Source organism: Tiliqua scincoides, chromosome 3, assembly GCF_035046505.1.
Source record: "Tiliqua scincoides isolate rTilSci1 chromosome 3, rTilSci1.hap2, whole genome shotgun sequence".
In the NCBI taxonomy this organism is placed as follows: Eukaryota; Metazoa; Chordata; class Lepidosauria; order Squamata; family Scincidae; genus Tiliqua; species Tiliqua scincoides.
In genome coordinates this window covers 152,768,238-152,784,968 of record NC_089823.1, presented here as the reverse complement: position 1 = coordinate 152,784,968, position 16,731 = coordinate 152,768,238, and the positions used below count along the sequence as shown (strand labels likewise).

At 45.6% G+C, this 16,731-nt stretch overlaps 1 protein-coding gene across 1 annotated transcript in view; it reads left to right on the top strand.

Annotated features, from left to right (window-relative positions):
* Positions 1–16,731, top strand: part of CDH23 (cadherin related 23) — a 453,381-nt gene that overhangs the window by 139,824 nt on the left and 296,826 nt on the right. Inside the window, exons 6-7 of the mRNA XM_066621404.1 lie at positions 12,491–12,685; positions 13,303–13,431. Of these exons, the coding sequence (XP_066477501.1) occupies positions 12,491–12,685; positions 13,303–13,431 (324 nt within the window). The remainder of the gene's footprint in view (positions 1–12,490; positions 12,686–13,302; positions 13,432–16,731) is intronic.

Here is a 16,731-nt window from a genome sequence, read left to right as displayed (position 1 = left end):
TTGGCTCTGATCGTATTGGCAACCTTCAGTCTTGAAAGACTATGGTATCGCGCTCTGAAAGGTGGTTCTGGCACAGCGTCTAGTGTGGCTGAAAAGGCCAATCCGGGAGTGACAATTCCTTCCACACCAGGAGCAAGTGCAGTCTGTCCCTGGTCTGTCTCCCTGGCTATGGGCCTTCCTTCTTTGCCTCTTAGCCTCAGACTGTTGGCAAAGTGTCTCTTCAAACTGGGAAAGGCCATGCTGCACAGCCTGCCTCCAAGCGGGCCGCTCAGAGGCCAGGGTTTCCCACTTGTTGAGGTCCATCCCTAAGGCCTTCAGATCCCTCTTGCAGATGTCCTTGTATCGCAAGGCTCTGATACCTTGTATCGCAAGGCTCTGGCTCTGATACCAGGTAACATACCAGGTAACAAAACAGGGTCCTCATTTTTACAACAAAATATTCAAGTGAGTCAAGTGAACATTAAACACCCTCCTCCCTTGTTCGCTTTGTGAAACACTTTTCTCCCCAACTTGGCTCTGATATTTGAAGTGAGCCAAACTGGGAAGAAAAGTACTTCAAACAAAGGGGCTGATGGAGAAGAGTCCACGCCTCATTGCTCCACACACTTTGTTATTATATCACTCCATTCACCTTACAAATGTGGCTCTTCCCATTGTACATTAGCCCTCAGGAGTTGTATTCTTGCAATTGGCACCTCTCCAAAGTGAGTACCAGCCCAATCCTAACTGTGCAATGCACCACCTGAACTAGTGTAAATCAGCAGAACATGCTTTATGGTGTCATGAAATGCCTTCCAGAAGCACGTGGACCTCTTGTGCAGTGGTGGCAAAGAGGAACCCTGCCTATGTTGGTGAGTTGGTGGGGTGGGCAGAACAGGGCAGGAGGATGGCAAGATCCTGGTTGGAATCCTGGAAGGTTTGTTTGTCCTGGAAGGTGTTTGTCACTCCAGAGACAAGAGGAGGTGGCACCTGGCATAGGCAACTTGCGCCGGATGCTGTTCCCTGCGGAATGAGCCAATGCGCTTCCTTTGTCTCCTTGGACTTGCACCAGCTAAAGAGATGGTGCTGGTCTGAGGAGACCCAATGGCAGTCAAGGGGAATATGGAGGGATAAGGGAAAATATTTTCCCTTTCACTTCCCAAGCTTTTAATTGTCCCTCCCCACCATAGCCTGTTTTGGCATAGCTGCATGCTGTGCCAGGAAGAGGATAGGACTGGGCTCTCAGCCTGATTCTGCTGTCTGTAAGCAGACAAGAATTAGTCATTTTCCTATTGGGAATGGAGGTTCAATATATTTTGAACACTGTAGGTTATCAATTAGAAAATAACTGTATGAAGATTATAAGGTGGTTAATTATCCCTCTGATTATCTGCAACAGTTAATTTTCACTGAGGAATTGTGTGCATTTGCATGTGGACTGATTCATCCTGGCAAGATTTCACCAAATTTTCCACTGTTAAGTGCAAACACTGTCAGTCTAAAGGCATTTATGGCGATAAACACTAAGCAGAAATGTAAATGTCAGTACAAATGCAGTCTGGCTTGCATGGTGCCTGACATAAGTTTTGACTGCAACAGAGCCTACAAAATAGCACAGAGAAGCGAAATATTGGCAGTGACTGTGAAAGCCTAAGTATGTTTTCATTCTTGCAAGAACCAATTTTCTTCAGAAAACAGAAGCATTACAAATGCGTGCTCTTGTACCAGTTTTACTTTCTGGGCCCACTGGCATCTCTATCTTTTGTCAAGATAAAAATTGAAACAAAAGACTGAGGCACTCTGATCCAGAGTGATACAAGCAAGTCTTCCCCATTCACTTCTGTTGTCAAGGCAATTTCAGAGGGAAATACACCTGTGGATTTGATGCTGGCCATTGGGAAACACTTTCAATTGCTGTAGCTTGTTATGATCCTCAGAGGGTCTCTCTTATGTGAAACTATAAAACCGTAACCCTGGATAGACTCACACTCTTTCTGTATCAAATTGGAATGCACATTACTTCCTGGAATACTATTGCTTAAAAATGTATTTTAACTACATTTTTAGTTGAACTTTCATGGTGAACTTTTAAGTGGTGCCAATGGGACATGTGCTGCATCCTGCAGTTGGGTGTCACTCATGGAGGCCTCCGCAAAGTCAGGGAATGTTTGTTCCCTTACCACAGAGCTGCATTGCCCTTATGTCAGTGCTGGAAAGGGTGCAATTGTAACCCCTTATGTCAGTGCTTTCCAGCACTGACTTAAGGGCAATGCAGCTCTGATGTAAGGGAACAAACATTCCCTTGCTTTGAGGAGGCCTCCATGAGTGACACCCAACTACAGGATGCAGCACACATCCCATTGGCACCACTATGCCAGTGGTGGAAAATACTGACATAAGGGATTAGGCTTGCGCCCTTAATTTGTCTTTTTTAACTTTGTTTTGTTTTAGGATAATGGTTTGGCTGTTATACACTCCACAGAACAGGGTGCCTGCATTTATTGTATTTAGTCTATTTTGAAATACATGCACCATTCAGTCTTATATGAGGCCTTGGAGAAATAGAGTAGAACTTAAGAATATTGTTTCATTGTTTTATTCATGCTTTGACCAATACACTGTGCTGGTAGGAATGTAAGAGGTAATGGCCAATTAGCTCTGGAGAAAAACATGTCCCATATCTGTAACTTTTTTCAATTTTGGGCTGATTCTGTAACATGATTGGTGGCTAAATCATGGTTTATGCCAGGGGTCGGCAACCTTAAACACTCAAAGAGCCATTTGGACCCGTTTTCCAGAGAAAAGAAAACCTCTGGAGCCACAAAACCCTTTTGACATCTAAAATGAAGATAACACTGCATATATAGGGTTTTTTTTACCTTTATGCTCTTATAGGTTCCATTTTTATAATGTAGCCTCCTCTTGTAGCTTTTAGTTAGTTTTGTCATACATTCTTAAGAACATTAGAACATAAGAACAGCCCCACTGGATCAGGCCATAGGCCCATCTAGTCCAGCTTCCTGTATCTCACAGCGGCCCACCAAATGCCCCAGGGAGCACACCTGATAACAAGAGACCTGCATCCTGGTGCCCTCCCTTGCATCTGACATAGCCCATGTCTAAAATCAGGAGGTTGCACATACACATCATGGCTTGTAACCCGTAATGGATTTTTCCTCCAGAAACTTGTCCAATCCCCTTTTAAAGGCATCCAGGCCAGACGCCATTACCACATCCTGTGGCAAGGAGTTCCGCAGACCAACCACACGCTGAGTAAAGAGCGTTACTCATTCTTGTCCTGTGTTTTCAGACGCCTGGTCCTCTATGGCGGTTATGACATCTGCTTATCTTACATGGATACTAAAGAACTCCCCCCACCTTCCAGAGGCACCCTACTGGAAGGAAAGAAGGACACAGACTCCAGAGGTGGGGAAAAGAAGAAGCCAGAGCTGGGGGCGAAGGTGGGGGGACAGCCACAGGCCAGTGTCTGCCCTGCCTGCCTGTCCTCCCTCACTCAGGCTGCAACCCTCTCGACTACAATGAGACTTCTGAGCAGACAAGTTGGTTGGAGCTCTCAGGTTGCAGTCCTCTCCACACTTTCCTGGGAGGAAGCCTCACTGACTACTTGTGAGTAGACCTGCACAAGAGGGGGCTGAGGCTACAGCCCTCCACACCTTCCTGGGAGGAAGCCCCATGCTTACTTGTGCGTAGACCTGCACAGGAGAGGGCTGAGGCTACAGCCCTCCATACCTTCCTGGGAGTAGCCCAGGGACTACTTGCGAACAGACCTGCAGGGCGCAGGCTCCCACTCACCTGTCCTTGCACTTGACCTTGAGGCTCCAAGGCTGCAATCCCAGGCACCCTTTCCTGGGAGTAAGCCTCATCCGCTGTAATGGGGCTTACAACTGAGTAGACATGCGCAGGAGCAGGCTCCAAGGCTGCAGTCCCAGGCACCCTTTCCTGGGAGTAAGCCTCATCCGCTGTAATGGGGCTTACAACTGAGTAGACACGCACAGGAGCAGGCTCCAAGGCTGCAGTCCCAGGCACCCTTTCCTGGGAGTAAGCCTCATCCACTGTAATGGGGCTTACAACTGAGTAGACACACATAGGAGCAGGCTCCAGGGCTGTAATCCCAGGCACCCTTTCCTGGGAGTAAGCTTCATCCGCTGTAACCCCCTCGCAGTGCAGGCTGCACGCCCTGGTACCGCTGTGCAGCGAGCGAACTGGCTCTCCAGGCGCCCCCCCCCCCCGCCGCCGCCGCCTGCAGGGAGAGGCTCTCCACCGGCACCAAACTCCCCAAGTGGGCAGCGTGCGCCTCACCTTGCTCCTGGGAGTCTCCAGGGTCGTGCGCTCTCCCTGCCCAGCTGGGGGATCGGCAGCTTCCCGCGCGCCCCTTCCTGGGGAGCGCGGCAGTGCTTGGACTCTGGAGGGAGCCGCAGCAGTCGGCTGAAAGAGCCGCACGCGGCTCCAGAACTGCAGGTTGCTGACCCCTGGTTTATGCAACTGGAGGCAGGCCATGGGAGAGTGTGCTTCCTGCTCTAATTTGTGAGCACAAATTCTCTCCCTGGGCTTAATCACAGTTGACTGTTAGATGAGCGGTTATCTGCAGTTAGGTCTAACAGATTCTCATTGAACCAGAATCTGAAACCATGTTTAAAGCAAGTTTTGGATACTCTTCGAAATATTGCAGCAGCATCATGAGCACGGCTGGCCAAGGTCTGCCTTGCATCTTAGGTGCTGCTCTCCTCTGCTTTTCTCCTTCCACTTCATGCAGGGCAAAAGACAGGGCAAAAACAGGCAGCAATAAAAGTATGGTGGCGAGTGTGCACTAGAGCATCAGAGACATTCTAAGCAATTTTCAACTTTTTCATCTCACAGCACACTGACAAGGCGCTAAAATTGTCAAGGTGCATCATCAGTTTTTTTATCATTGACAAAGCACACCATGCTACTGGTAGTTCCCCCAATTGTCCTACTAATAAATGACCCTCCCCAAACTCCCGTGGCACACCTGCGGACCGTGTGCAGCACACCAGTGTGCCTTGGCACAGTGGCTGAAAATCACTGCTCTAACTCATCGCACTGCTTTTTCAGTATTTCCTGTTCTATTCATCATCATCATTGCATCACTTTTCAGCAAAAGAGTGCACAGAATTAGTTACAGAGAAAATCAGATAACTCAGTGGCTATTTAGTTGGTCTGTTCCCTTCTTCTTTTTGTGATCCGAGGTAGCAGCAGAGTGGCTGTGATAAAGATATGTGGCAGGTGCCCCCTGCCAGTCTGCTGTTCAAGGCAGCTGCTTCAGTCAGCCTCATGGTTGGGCCAGCCCTGTGTTGGAGCTGCTTTTCTATGGGTCCATTCTACAGTACTGCTGTAATGTTTAGTATTGGAGAGACTATGGCATAAACCGTGCTAGATCACTATGTACTAAGGGTGTAATTGGTTTGCTTCAACAGTAGGGGAGCAGTAACCTATTTGGTTAGTTGATTACAGCAGCACTTCCCAATTTTCTTTAGTCCGCGATGCTCCCTTATGATGCAAATACAGCACATGGCTCACAGAAGTGTGTGACGATGACATCATCAGGATGACATTTCCTGGTTCGGAAACCCACGATGGAGTTTCAAACAGCAGTGAGAGGCTCTGTGCGGGTGGGCAGACTTTTCAAAGCATGCAAAAACCATGTGCTGGAATGTTTGAAGCACCCTTGTGGGTCTTTCAGCATGTGCTGGGAGAGCCTCACAACACCTAGTTTGGGAACTGGGTTACAGCTAGATGAAAATGTGGATGCAATATTATGCACACTTTCCTGGGAGTTAATGTAATTGCAAGTACGATAACTTGTTTAACTGGTATTGCCAACTGCTGCTTCATCTTAACTGAGTTGTGCTGGTTTTAAAAATGCCAGTTAAACAAGCGTAAACTGTACTTAAACATGCCCCCTAGGTCAGTAAGGCTGCTTGCTTGGCTTTCACTTCATGCACCTTTGAACTTGCCTTATCATTCTTTTATCAATTCTCAACACCCCCACCACCTTGGTGTTAATTCTTGGTGACTAAGCTCATGAATGTACAAACTGCTTTGCATGGTCCACTGGCATATCTTCTCATTGCTTCTGATGTTCCAAGCCCAACATTCCTTATTCTGCACACAAGAAACTAAAAACTTTCAAAATTTAATATGCTTTTAGATGGCTGTGCAATCGTCAGTTGATGGAATTATGAGGAAGAGGGTTACTGGGGAAGACTGATGTTTTGTCATTGTTCAGAGCTTTACTCTGGACAGATTCTCTTCTGAGTGGCTCAGATAAAAACAACCTGTTTCAAGCCTTGTATCTTTTTGCCCAAAAGCCAAGTGCAAAAGGGAAATCTGGTCGGATGTGAAACAATCAATTGACCTTTATCCTTAACTACAGAATGACCAGACACCAGAATGACATTGGTGCTAAGATACTCTTTTATCTGCTGGTGTGACAAAACAAGGCAAAACCTTATGACATCTGTGACCCCAGCTCCTTAGTCTGAGCTGCCTGGGGGTTAGAGAACAAATTCTCTTCAGAGTCTGATATTAAGCTTTTGTATAAAAGACAATGATGGTGAAATTCAACTCTTCAGTCTTGTTGCCAGGCTGATAATCTCTGGTAACCAGAGTAGATTTGCATGCTAAAAAGAGTGACTATGGGAAACTTAAAAAGAAGATGATGTATATTAATCAAGAAAAGCTTTGTCCTTCTGAATCTTATTATTCTTTCCATGGACAATGCGCCCGATACCTCCTCTGAGTAGTACTGCACTTACATGCTTCCTTCCCCTTCCCCTCCCTGCTTGCCCATGTGAATAGTTAATTTGTAATGCATTTGAGTCTTAACTCTCTGATATGGTGTGTAGCATGAAAGAAGTAATTAAGTTCTACTCAGAATCTGAGTAGCTAGTTGGAAGGAAACTGGCTGAAGAATGGTGGGTGAGAGAGAGAGAGAGAGAGAGAGAAAGAGAATAAATGTTTGGAATTTTACTCTGGTAAGCAGGTAGAACAGGTTTGTAAGTGACTTGATATTGGCAAGAATAAAACAAAAAAGAATTTTTTTGGGCTATCCACCTTGACCGGTTCCACTTTAATGTATTCGAATCACAATTAATTATTACAGCGGCAGCACCATCTAGTATTTAATTATTGAGCCTATTATATCAAAGGTCCTGGACTGAATGTGTGCCTTGCGTGCAGTTCAGTCTCACTGCAGTGCCCTTTTTGCCATGGAGACAGGTCTCTTTTTCTTAACAGACGGAGGCTCAGACCTAGTTCATGCATTATAAGGAAGTAAGGAAAGCAGAAGCAAAAGAATGTTTCTTTGTTCTTCTGTGAAACTAGAGTGGAAATAAGGGGGGAACTTTTCAGAAAAACGTTGGCCATCCATAAAAAGTCCTCATAGTTTTTGGTGATTTTATGGGAGCGTGGAAACAAGGGCAAAAATGTCCATCATTTTGTGGAGATAGGAGGAAGGAGAATGCATTGCCAAGGCAATCAGGTGATTCTTCCTACTGATGTTTCCATGCTGCACTGTGGAGATAGAAATATAGTCAGAGTATAAATAGATTTTTTAGTCTACTGGGGCATCTTTGCTCCAGCCCACCAAGCAGCCAGCATGCATATTTGTGTGAGAGCAGCCCTGCATAGGTGGGTGCAGGCAGGAAGTGTAGCAAAAGTAACAGAAGATACTTTGATCTGTATCAGGGGTGCCCAAACCCCAGCCCAGGGGCCATTTGCGGCCCTTGGGGCCCTCAATTTGGCCCATGGGGAGCCCCCAGTCTCCACTGAGCCTCTGACCCTCCAGAGACTTGCTAGAGATCACGCTGGTCCAACGTGACTGCTCTCAGTGTGAGGGTGACCATTCAACCTCTTGCGTAAGCTGCAGGCTGAGGGCTCCCTCCAATGCTTGTTGTTTCATAGCTGTGAAGCATTAGCAGCAGCACTGAAGGAAAAACTGTGCAAGGCCTTTTATAGGCCTTGAGCTATTGCGAGACCTTCATTCATTCCTGTAAGTTCCATCTCTAATATATTCATTATGTAAATTTATGTAAATTTATTCAAATTTCAAGTGTAAATTAATTCTTCTTCTGGCTCCCAACACAATGTCAGAGAGATGATGTGACCCTCCTGCCGAAATGTTTGGACACCCCTGATCTATATAGATATAATTCCTATGTCAACAGAAATGGGGGTCTTAAGTGATTTTTTTAAAATCCACCACATCACATGGATGTTGATATGTGGCTACGTGGGCTCTTTGGACCAGGGATTCCTGCTCACACTCCTGTGTCTCAGTGGTTCCGAAACTTTAGCATCAAGACCGTTTAGAAAAATAAGTTTCACTTTTCTAGTCACTTTTGGGCACAATCCTAACATGCCCTTGGGCCCACGCAAGTCCCTTGCGCCAGCCCAGGAGGGACGTAAATGTAAAGCACATTTGTATGTCCTCTAAAGTTGACTGGCCAGCACAGGGATGCGCGCTGGCCCAAGGAGGCTGAATCCAGCTTCCACGCCAACTTAGCCAAGGAGCCTTTCATTGGCCAAGTTTGACCAACTCAAGGGTCTGGGGTGGGCAAGGAGGAGGTGGGAGGGAGGCTTTCTGGGGTGGACGAAGGGTGGGCAGAGAGTGGTCCCAGGAGCAGACAGGTGGGGAGTGGGAGGCGGGGCTAGGACCTTGCAGATATGTCAGATCCTAGCCTCCATTCCTGAGCAGTGTGGAGTGGCTGCAAGCCGCTCCCCTCTCCTCAGAATTATGCCACCTCCTGTGGTGGCGCAAGTCCAAGGAGATTCATTGGGGCTACAGTGACTTAACCGGGGATAAGGGGAAGAGTTTTCCCTTGCCTCCAAGCTAAACCACCTTGGGCCACTGTCTTGTGCTGGATTCAGCACAGGCCTCCTGGCCTGCCTGTTTCAGTGCAACATAGGATTGCAGTGCATGCCTCTGTAGCTATAATGGTGATTAGGCAGCAGTAGTCTCCCCCCTCTGAAGTAGCAGGTCACTGAACTCTTAATGCACATAGCCTAATCTACCCTGCCAGTTTCACAAACCACCAAAAATTGGGTTGTGATCCACTGGTGAGCCATGGACCCACAGTTTGGAACTGCTGCATTTGATACCGTTGTCTAATTGGCAGGATGAGCTGGTTGATTTTGTGATGGAAAGAAAAACCCAAGAACTGCCATAGTGCTGCTAGCTAACTACTGTTCCTTCTTCCACTTGGAGAGGAGATATGAGACACCAATTATGAGAGTGGCGTGCTGTCCCTGTGTTTAGTTCATTTCCAAACTGAATACAGGTGGAGCCTATTTATCTGCATTATTTCTATTCCGTGATGGCACGATTAACAAAAAACGTGTTGTGCTAAATTCCATAGAGTTACGCAAATACACTGCAGCCTGACACTTCCAGATGGAAGGAAACTAAGGCAGCTATTATCAATTCCCCCCCCCCCCGCTCCGTACTCAGCCCTTACCCTTGCCAGCTGCCCGGCTTCTTTCACATGGGATGCTGATCTTTTAAGAGTCCAGCCCACTATGCGTTTCTACTCAGAAGTAAGCCCCATTGTAGTCAGTGGAAAGTGTGGAGGAAAGTGTGGAGAGAATTGTAGGAAGGGCTTGGTGGGAAGCCCTTGCTTGTGTGGGTGATAGCCTGCACCATGGGGGGGGGGGTGTTACTTGTGTCATTGATTGCCTGCACCATCTCAATGGGGGGGGGAATTTGGCAAACACTCCCTGGGTTTTTTAAAGCAATCCCCTCTGTTGCTACCACACCTGCCCCTGTGTAAGTGAGTGAGTGAGAAAGAGAGAGAGCAAGAGAGAGCTCCACCTTGCTGCACGTGTTCTGGCTACAAAGATTCCCCCCATCCCCCCTTCATCCTCTTTGCCGCCTCAGGGGCTCCAGGAGTGTTAGTTCCTTAGCAAGGGGAACCTCTTCCAGGGCTCCAGGGCTATTTCCCTGTCTGGGCTAGGCAGAGCCTTTTTGCAGTGCTTTGGGCTGCCTGGAAATGGATCAAGACACCAGTGCAGGGCAAAGGAGGCAAAGTTGTGTGTGACTTTCGATTCCCCCACCCATTTGTGTTGAGACAAATCCTCAGATAAAAAATCCGTGGATAAATAGGTTGCACCTGTACTTATCTCTGATGTGTTATGTATTTGTTTCATTTATACCCCAAGTGGCTTATGCAGGGTTCTGAGGAGGTCTGTTATCTAAGCATCTTAGGGCACAATCCTAACCCCTTATGTCAGTGCTCTCCAGCACTGGCATAGCAGTGCCAATGGGATGTGTGCTGCATCCTGCAGTAGGGTGTCACTCACAGAGGCCTCCTCAAAGTAAGCGAATGTTTGTTCCCTTACTTCGGAGCTGCGTTGCCCTTGTGTCAGTGCTGGAAAGCACTGGCATAAGGGGTTAGGATTGTGCCCTTAGAGGATCAAGCCTACTTAGTTTCTTTGGACCATTAACACTATTGTATTCATTGTAGGCTTTTAGAATGTTTCTGTTTAAGGATTTCCTGAACCTGAAGATTTCTACCCTGCTTCCTAATTATACTTGCTTGTAACCCTTTCTTATATGTTGAAGAAGTCTTTTGTAATAGTGGCTGTGTCTGGACCAAGATTTACAAATGTACCACTCAGTTTGTGGATCCACATGTGTGAGCATACAAATTTCAAGAAATCCAGAGTTAATCATTCTTGGAATAGATGTCCCGCAAACCCTTACTATATAGAAAGGTTGCTAGCGCACCTCCCTGGCATGCTAGCAAGTATTGCCAGGCCTTCCCCCCTTCAGCCAGCAGCAGGGAGTTGCTGCCAGCTGATTGGCTGGCTAGCCAAAAGGGGGTTGGGATGGGAGAGCTCCTCAAGCGTGCATGCGCTGGAGGAGCTCAGTCCGTTCCTGGCGAGCGACCCCCGCTCACTCGCCCGCCCGCCCTGTAGCTAGTCTGGGATTAGCTCTCCCAGGGCCGGGTAGGAATTTTTAATCAGCATCTAAATTGGCTCTATGATGGTGGTTTTTTTCACCTACCTCAGACTGGCTGTGGAGCGGGTTTGGGTTGTGATATAGGCATTTAATGCCCTGGTCACTGGTGGTAGAAGTGCGGGGTGGGTAGGCAGAAGACCTTCTTGGTGTCCAATCTAAGTCAGAAAGGACAGGGGGTGAACCAGAACCACTCCCATGATGCCTGACCAGCTTGAGGAGGCAGGCTGGCTAGCCCCTTGTTCAAACTTGGGGGCCTTGCAGGGGTGACCTGAAGGCATAGCAGTTCGGCTGACTTACCTTCTTTGGGCGACGTTGAGAGGCGGGCTTAATAACAATTGAGTTACGCCTGGAGTCAGGTGGACGCCCTATGAGATTGGGGGACGAAGATGGCTAGGACTGTTTCCCCCACGTAGGACCCCGCACTTGGGATGGGTTTTGTTTACCCCTTTGTTGCCCTGTTGCAATGTTTTGTATTCAATAAAGTGGCCCATTTTAATTCCATACCTGTTGTCACTGTATTTATTTGGGGAATGCATGGTGAATATTTCCTTTTCTGTTTTGTAGACATAAATATCATACAAATTGCTCATAAACCCATGGATAGTGAACTCTTTCTTTATCAGCTACATGTATAATGAGCCCAGATTATATTCAGAACTGGAGATAATTTCAGTCTCATGTAAAATGTTCTTTTTGCATGAAATTTCAGACACATTAATGAAATTTCAGACACATAGTGAGCTATGCATTAATTTTGCAATATCTGGAAGAGGATGTGGTCTAGTGCTGAAATAAAAAGTCCACATTTACAAGCAGGCAACAGGCAATGAATAGAGAAACTTACTTAGAATGCTTTAAGTGTTCCAGAACACATAGTTTTGGATGGAAATTCTTCCATAACCACCATCCTTATTTGGGCAAAGTGTGATGGTAGTTTAATTCCAAAGGATCTTGGATGAAACAGATTATCTTGACCATTTTCAGTCTAGGATCTGACCTGGCTTTGGAATTGGAAACTTCCATGGTTTCCCTGGTGAATGACTTTTTATTGGGAGCTAAGTGGGCGAGTGTGTTCCGGTTGGTTCTGCTGAACTCCTTGTCTGACCCTTAAGAATTGATATTTGCTCCATCAGGCTTTCAAGCTCTAGTTGTTTATTTGATGCTTATTTGTGCAGTTGTGACACATCTGGTTTTAAATTGAATGCTTTTTGTTTGTTTTACTACTGTTTCCAGATTTTATACTTTTGTATAGGTTGTACCATATTATCCACCTTGAGACAGACTTTTGTAAAGCAAAATAGAAATAGAAATAATAAATAGATGTGCTATTGTAAATATAACTACTGCGCTGCTGCTGCAAACAAATAAGAAATCATGACATGCCACAAATAGGACTGCTTGCCTTGGTAGTCATTATTTTTTTTAATGAAGAATTTTGGTTTTAGAGAAGCTCTTTGTTTATGCTGTATACTTAAAAAACAAAAAAACAAACAAAGAAACTCTTGTTTTTAGAATACACCAGTTGGAACTCCAATCTTCATTGTGAACGCCACAGATCCAGACCAGGGAGCAGGTGGAAGTGTGCTTTATTCTTTCCAGCCTCCATCCAACTTCTTTGCCATCGACAGTGGCCGTGGCATTGTCTCAGTCATCCGAGCACTGGATTATGAGGTCACTCAGGCTTACCAGCTTCAGGTCAATGCTACAGTGAGTATGAGGTTTCCCGTTTCTTTTGTTCTTGAAAATCTTGAGCATCTGTTGTAAGGAAATTAGATCTTACATTAATGTTACAATAGTTTCCTTTTATTTCGGGTTTCCTATGAATTGCAACATTAAACATTCTATATTAGAATTGTTATATTGTGCAGTTCTTCTTTAGAACGTTTAGATATCTCACTTGAGGACTGATGAATTTTTTTTTTTTTACACAGTTGTGGACCAGGAAATCAAAGTAATAATATTATTACAAAAGCAGTAGTACCAATAATATTTATTATTTATATGTGGTATCTTTCTATGGTATTTCCATTTAAAAGGATTACGTAGCAGGGCAGGGATTGTGTCCTGCCTGAGACTTTGGATAGCCTTTGCCATTTATAAAGTATACATACTAGGCTATGTAGACCAAAGGCCAGACTCAGTAAATTCTTATGTTTACTTCTTATATCCATTTAATATGGCTTGTTATGTTCATTTCTATATCTATTTGCTCAGAGAGACAGCAGAGATGTTCCAAGACACTTGATCATTCTGTAGAGATAATTGTGAGTTTGTTGTTTTCGTTGAATTTTCTTTCAACATTTCCCCTTCCTTACATTTTTAAGGATCAAGATAAAACCAAGCCCCTCTCCACTCTGGCCAATCTTGCCATCACCATCACAGATGTGCAGGACATGGACCCGATTTTCATCAATCTGCCCTACAGTACAAACATCTATGAGAACTCTCCTCCGGTAAGTGCTTTTGATACATACTGAGGATACAATTGGATACAAGCATTTTTTCATCAGGCAACCTGATGTCAGAGCTCAGGCCCAAAATATGTTAAATAGGCTAATAGCAAATGTGTATCCTTGCCAAAGAAGCACAACTTCCTGACTGCTTCTGTCACATTTTACAGACATAGTTATAACTTTCCTGAAGGGTCGTGCAGGACCCTAATTTTTTAAAAAACCCACCTGTCAGCTGTGCCAGTTTGGCTGCATCCCTTGTACAGCTAAAACAAGCAGAACAATTAGAACCCCATCCCATCCGTCCCCTCCCAATGAAGGTGCCAAAAGGCACATGCTGTATCCAGTGGGGAGGGGGTGCAGATTGGGAGGCTTCATGTAGGAAAAGGGAATTATTTCCCCTTATCTCTATGTACCTCTTGCTCTGCAATGTGTCTCCTTGGATCTGTACTGATTTTGTAGCTGGTGCACGTCTGAGCAAAAGAACTGTTGATTTAAACCAAAAGAAATAAACAGACTTTTAAGACAACAACAGCAACAAGTCGGTATTTATATACCGCCTTTCTGGACATTGGATTTCTTCTCTGACTTTATTCAAGGCGGTTTACATAAGCAGGCGTTTCTAAATCCCTCAAGGGGATTTTTACAATCATAAATGGTTCTCTCTTTCAAGAACCACACAATATTTCAGATGGATCTTCCGGGTCTGTTCTCACTTCTGGCCTCCAGTGCCTCCGCCGCAGGCTGACAAGCAGCTCCTTCATCTCTCACATGGAGGGCAACCAAGACGCTTCTTTGCTCACACACTGAAGAGCAGATGGAATAACTCGGCTTGGCGTGTCAGCTGCTTCAAGGTCTCACCGTTCAGGGAGCTACCGGTGTTCTCGAACTGGTGACCTTCTGATATTATCTTCAGGCTAGTGGAGGCTCTACCCTCTAGACTAGATCTCCTGCCCAAGATTGTAATGTTGAACACAACCTGGTGTGTCACTGTTTTTAATGCCTATCTATGAAGCGAAGAGCACAATCTAAAGTGCTCGATCAGCTGGTGCAAATCCCTTGCACCAGCCCAGGAATGTTGCAGACTTGCCGTAAGTCACATTTGCATTTGAACTGGGAAGGCCGGCATGAAGATGCAAGCGGCCTTCTCATGCCAGATCCTGGTCGGCAATGGGTGAGTTTGCACCAGTCTTGGGTCGTGGCAGAATGGGGGTGTTTCCAAACAGGGAAAGGCAGACTAGATCCAGGAGAGGGCTGAGACCTGCTTGGGCAACCTAAGCCATATCCTAACCTCCCTCTTGAGCAGCCCAATGTGACACTAGGTTGTTTAGTTCTGATGCAGATCAGAGTAGCCCATTGAGGGCCCAATTCTATCCAATATTCCAGTGCCAGATACATACTTGGTATCACCTGGCAGGATAAAGTTCCAAACAACACAGTCCTGGAACAAGCTGGATCAAGCACAGTCCCTAGCATGTACACACTACTAAAACAGAGACGCCTGCATTGGCTTGGTCATGTCATGAGAATGGATGATGGCCGGATCCCAAAGGATCTCCTCTATGAAGAACTTGTGCAGGGAAAGCACCCTACAGGTAGACCACAGCTGCGATACAAGGACATCTGCAAGAGGGATCTGAAGGCCTTAGGAATGGACTTCAACAGATGGGAAACCTTGGCCTCTGGGCGTCCTGCTTGGAGGCAGGCTGTGCAGCATGGCCTCTCCCAGTTTGAAGAGACACTTGGCCAACAGACTGAGGCAAAGAGGCAAAGAAGGAAGGCCCATAGCCAGGGAGACAGACCAGGGACAGACTAGACTTGCTCTCAGTGTGGAAGGGATTGTCGCTCCTGAATCGGCCTTTTCAGCCACACTAGACTCTGTTCCAGAACCACCATTCAGAGTCTTCCAAGACTGAAGGATGCCAACAGTAGCAGTAGAAGCTTCCACTTTGTTACCAAATATATGTTAATCAAATGCAGAAATGGAAGATAAATGAAATGTATTGTGCTATAATTGCTGTTGTTGTAAATGTAGGTGATTCAGGATCTTTTCAAGAGAAAGGTTTGCTTCCCTACTTCCTAGAAGATGTTTTAGGTATTTAAGCAATAAAGTACTGTAATTGATCATAGTTTAAAAGGCTCAGAAGTAGCTGGAGGAGAGATAAGTTGCTGATTAAAAGCCATTTTCTGTCCCACATTGCATATACACCACAGGGATCAAATGTGTACCCCTGTGAGCTGGGCAGAAATGGGTTAATATAGATGACTGTAAGAACTATATACAGGTTGAGCCTCATGGGTTCCTTTCCAAGCACTCATGTGGATGGCAAAAAATGCACTAGGTTATTTAAAAACAGCCTTACTGACCTTTGTGATGTAAGATAAGAGTCATTAAGAAGACAATCCATCAATCAGTCATCCTCCAAGAGTTTACAAAGGCGCTTCACTCAACCCCTCCCTTCACCAATGCAAAGTGATCACCTTTCTTTCCCCTGCCCAGGGGAAGGAAGGGGTCGCCTGGAGAGAGAAGGATTGATGGATTGTCAGCCAGCTGCCCCCCCTCATTAACAAGGTTATTGTTAAAGGACTGTTCAGTTTTTTAAACTGATTTTAAAGGGATGCATTTTTCCTCTTCTCCAGGGATCAGCATATTCCTTCTCATTTGCAGTGGCCATTCATGTTGAGTCAAATCTGTGTATGAAAAATCTGTGTATAAATAGGCTGGACCTGTATACATTGTTCCAGCCTTTTCTTTACACAGGCCAATATAAGCAGTGGAGAAGGGGAAAAAAAATCTGCTCCCTGCGTTAGTAACAAGGGGGGAAAGAAGAATGATTTGGAATTCCAGAAATGGAAATCCCCACTAGTGTCTAAGACCCTAAGGTGACTAGGGTCACTTTTGCATGACCTTGTGTTCTAGAAGGAATATATCTAAAATTAAATGACAATGTAGCAATGTCTGAAACTAACTCATTCTTTTCTAATGATACATCCAGTACTATACATAATAATTAATGTCAGCAGCCTCTTTATACTGGGCAAACTCTCCCCCGCCCCCCCAAAAAACCACCCCTGGAAAGGATTTTTCCCTTTGATCTGAATAGTATTCTAAACAGACGTGAGAAAAAGAATTCTGATTCTGTGTACAGTATTGCTCCTTTTACACAGACCGATTTCCACATTCTGTTCTGTGTTGCCACGTGGGGTGTGTTAAACCGGTAAATGTTCAGGGACAGTCCTCTGTGTGACTGATAGATTGAGAATGAACAATGACATGTATTTTTCCTCTAGGGAAGTACTTGA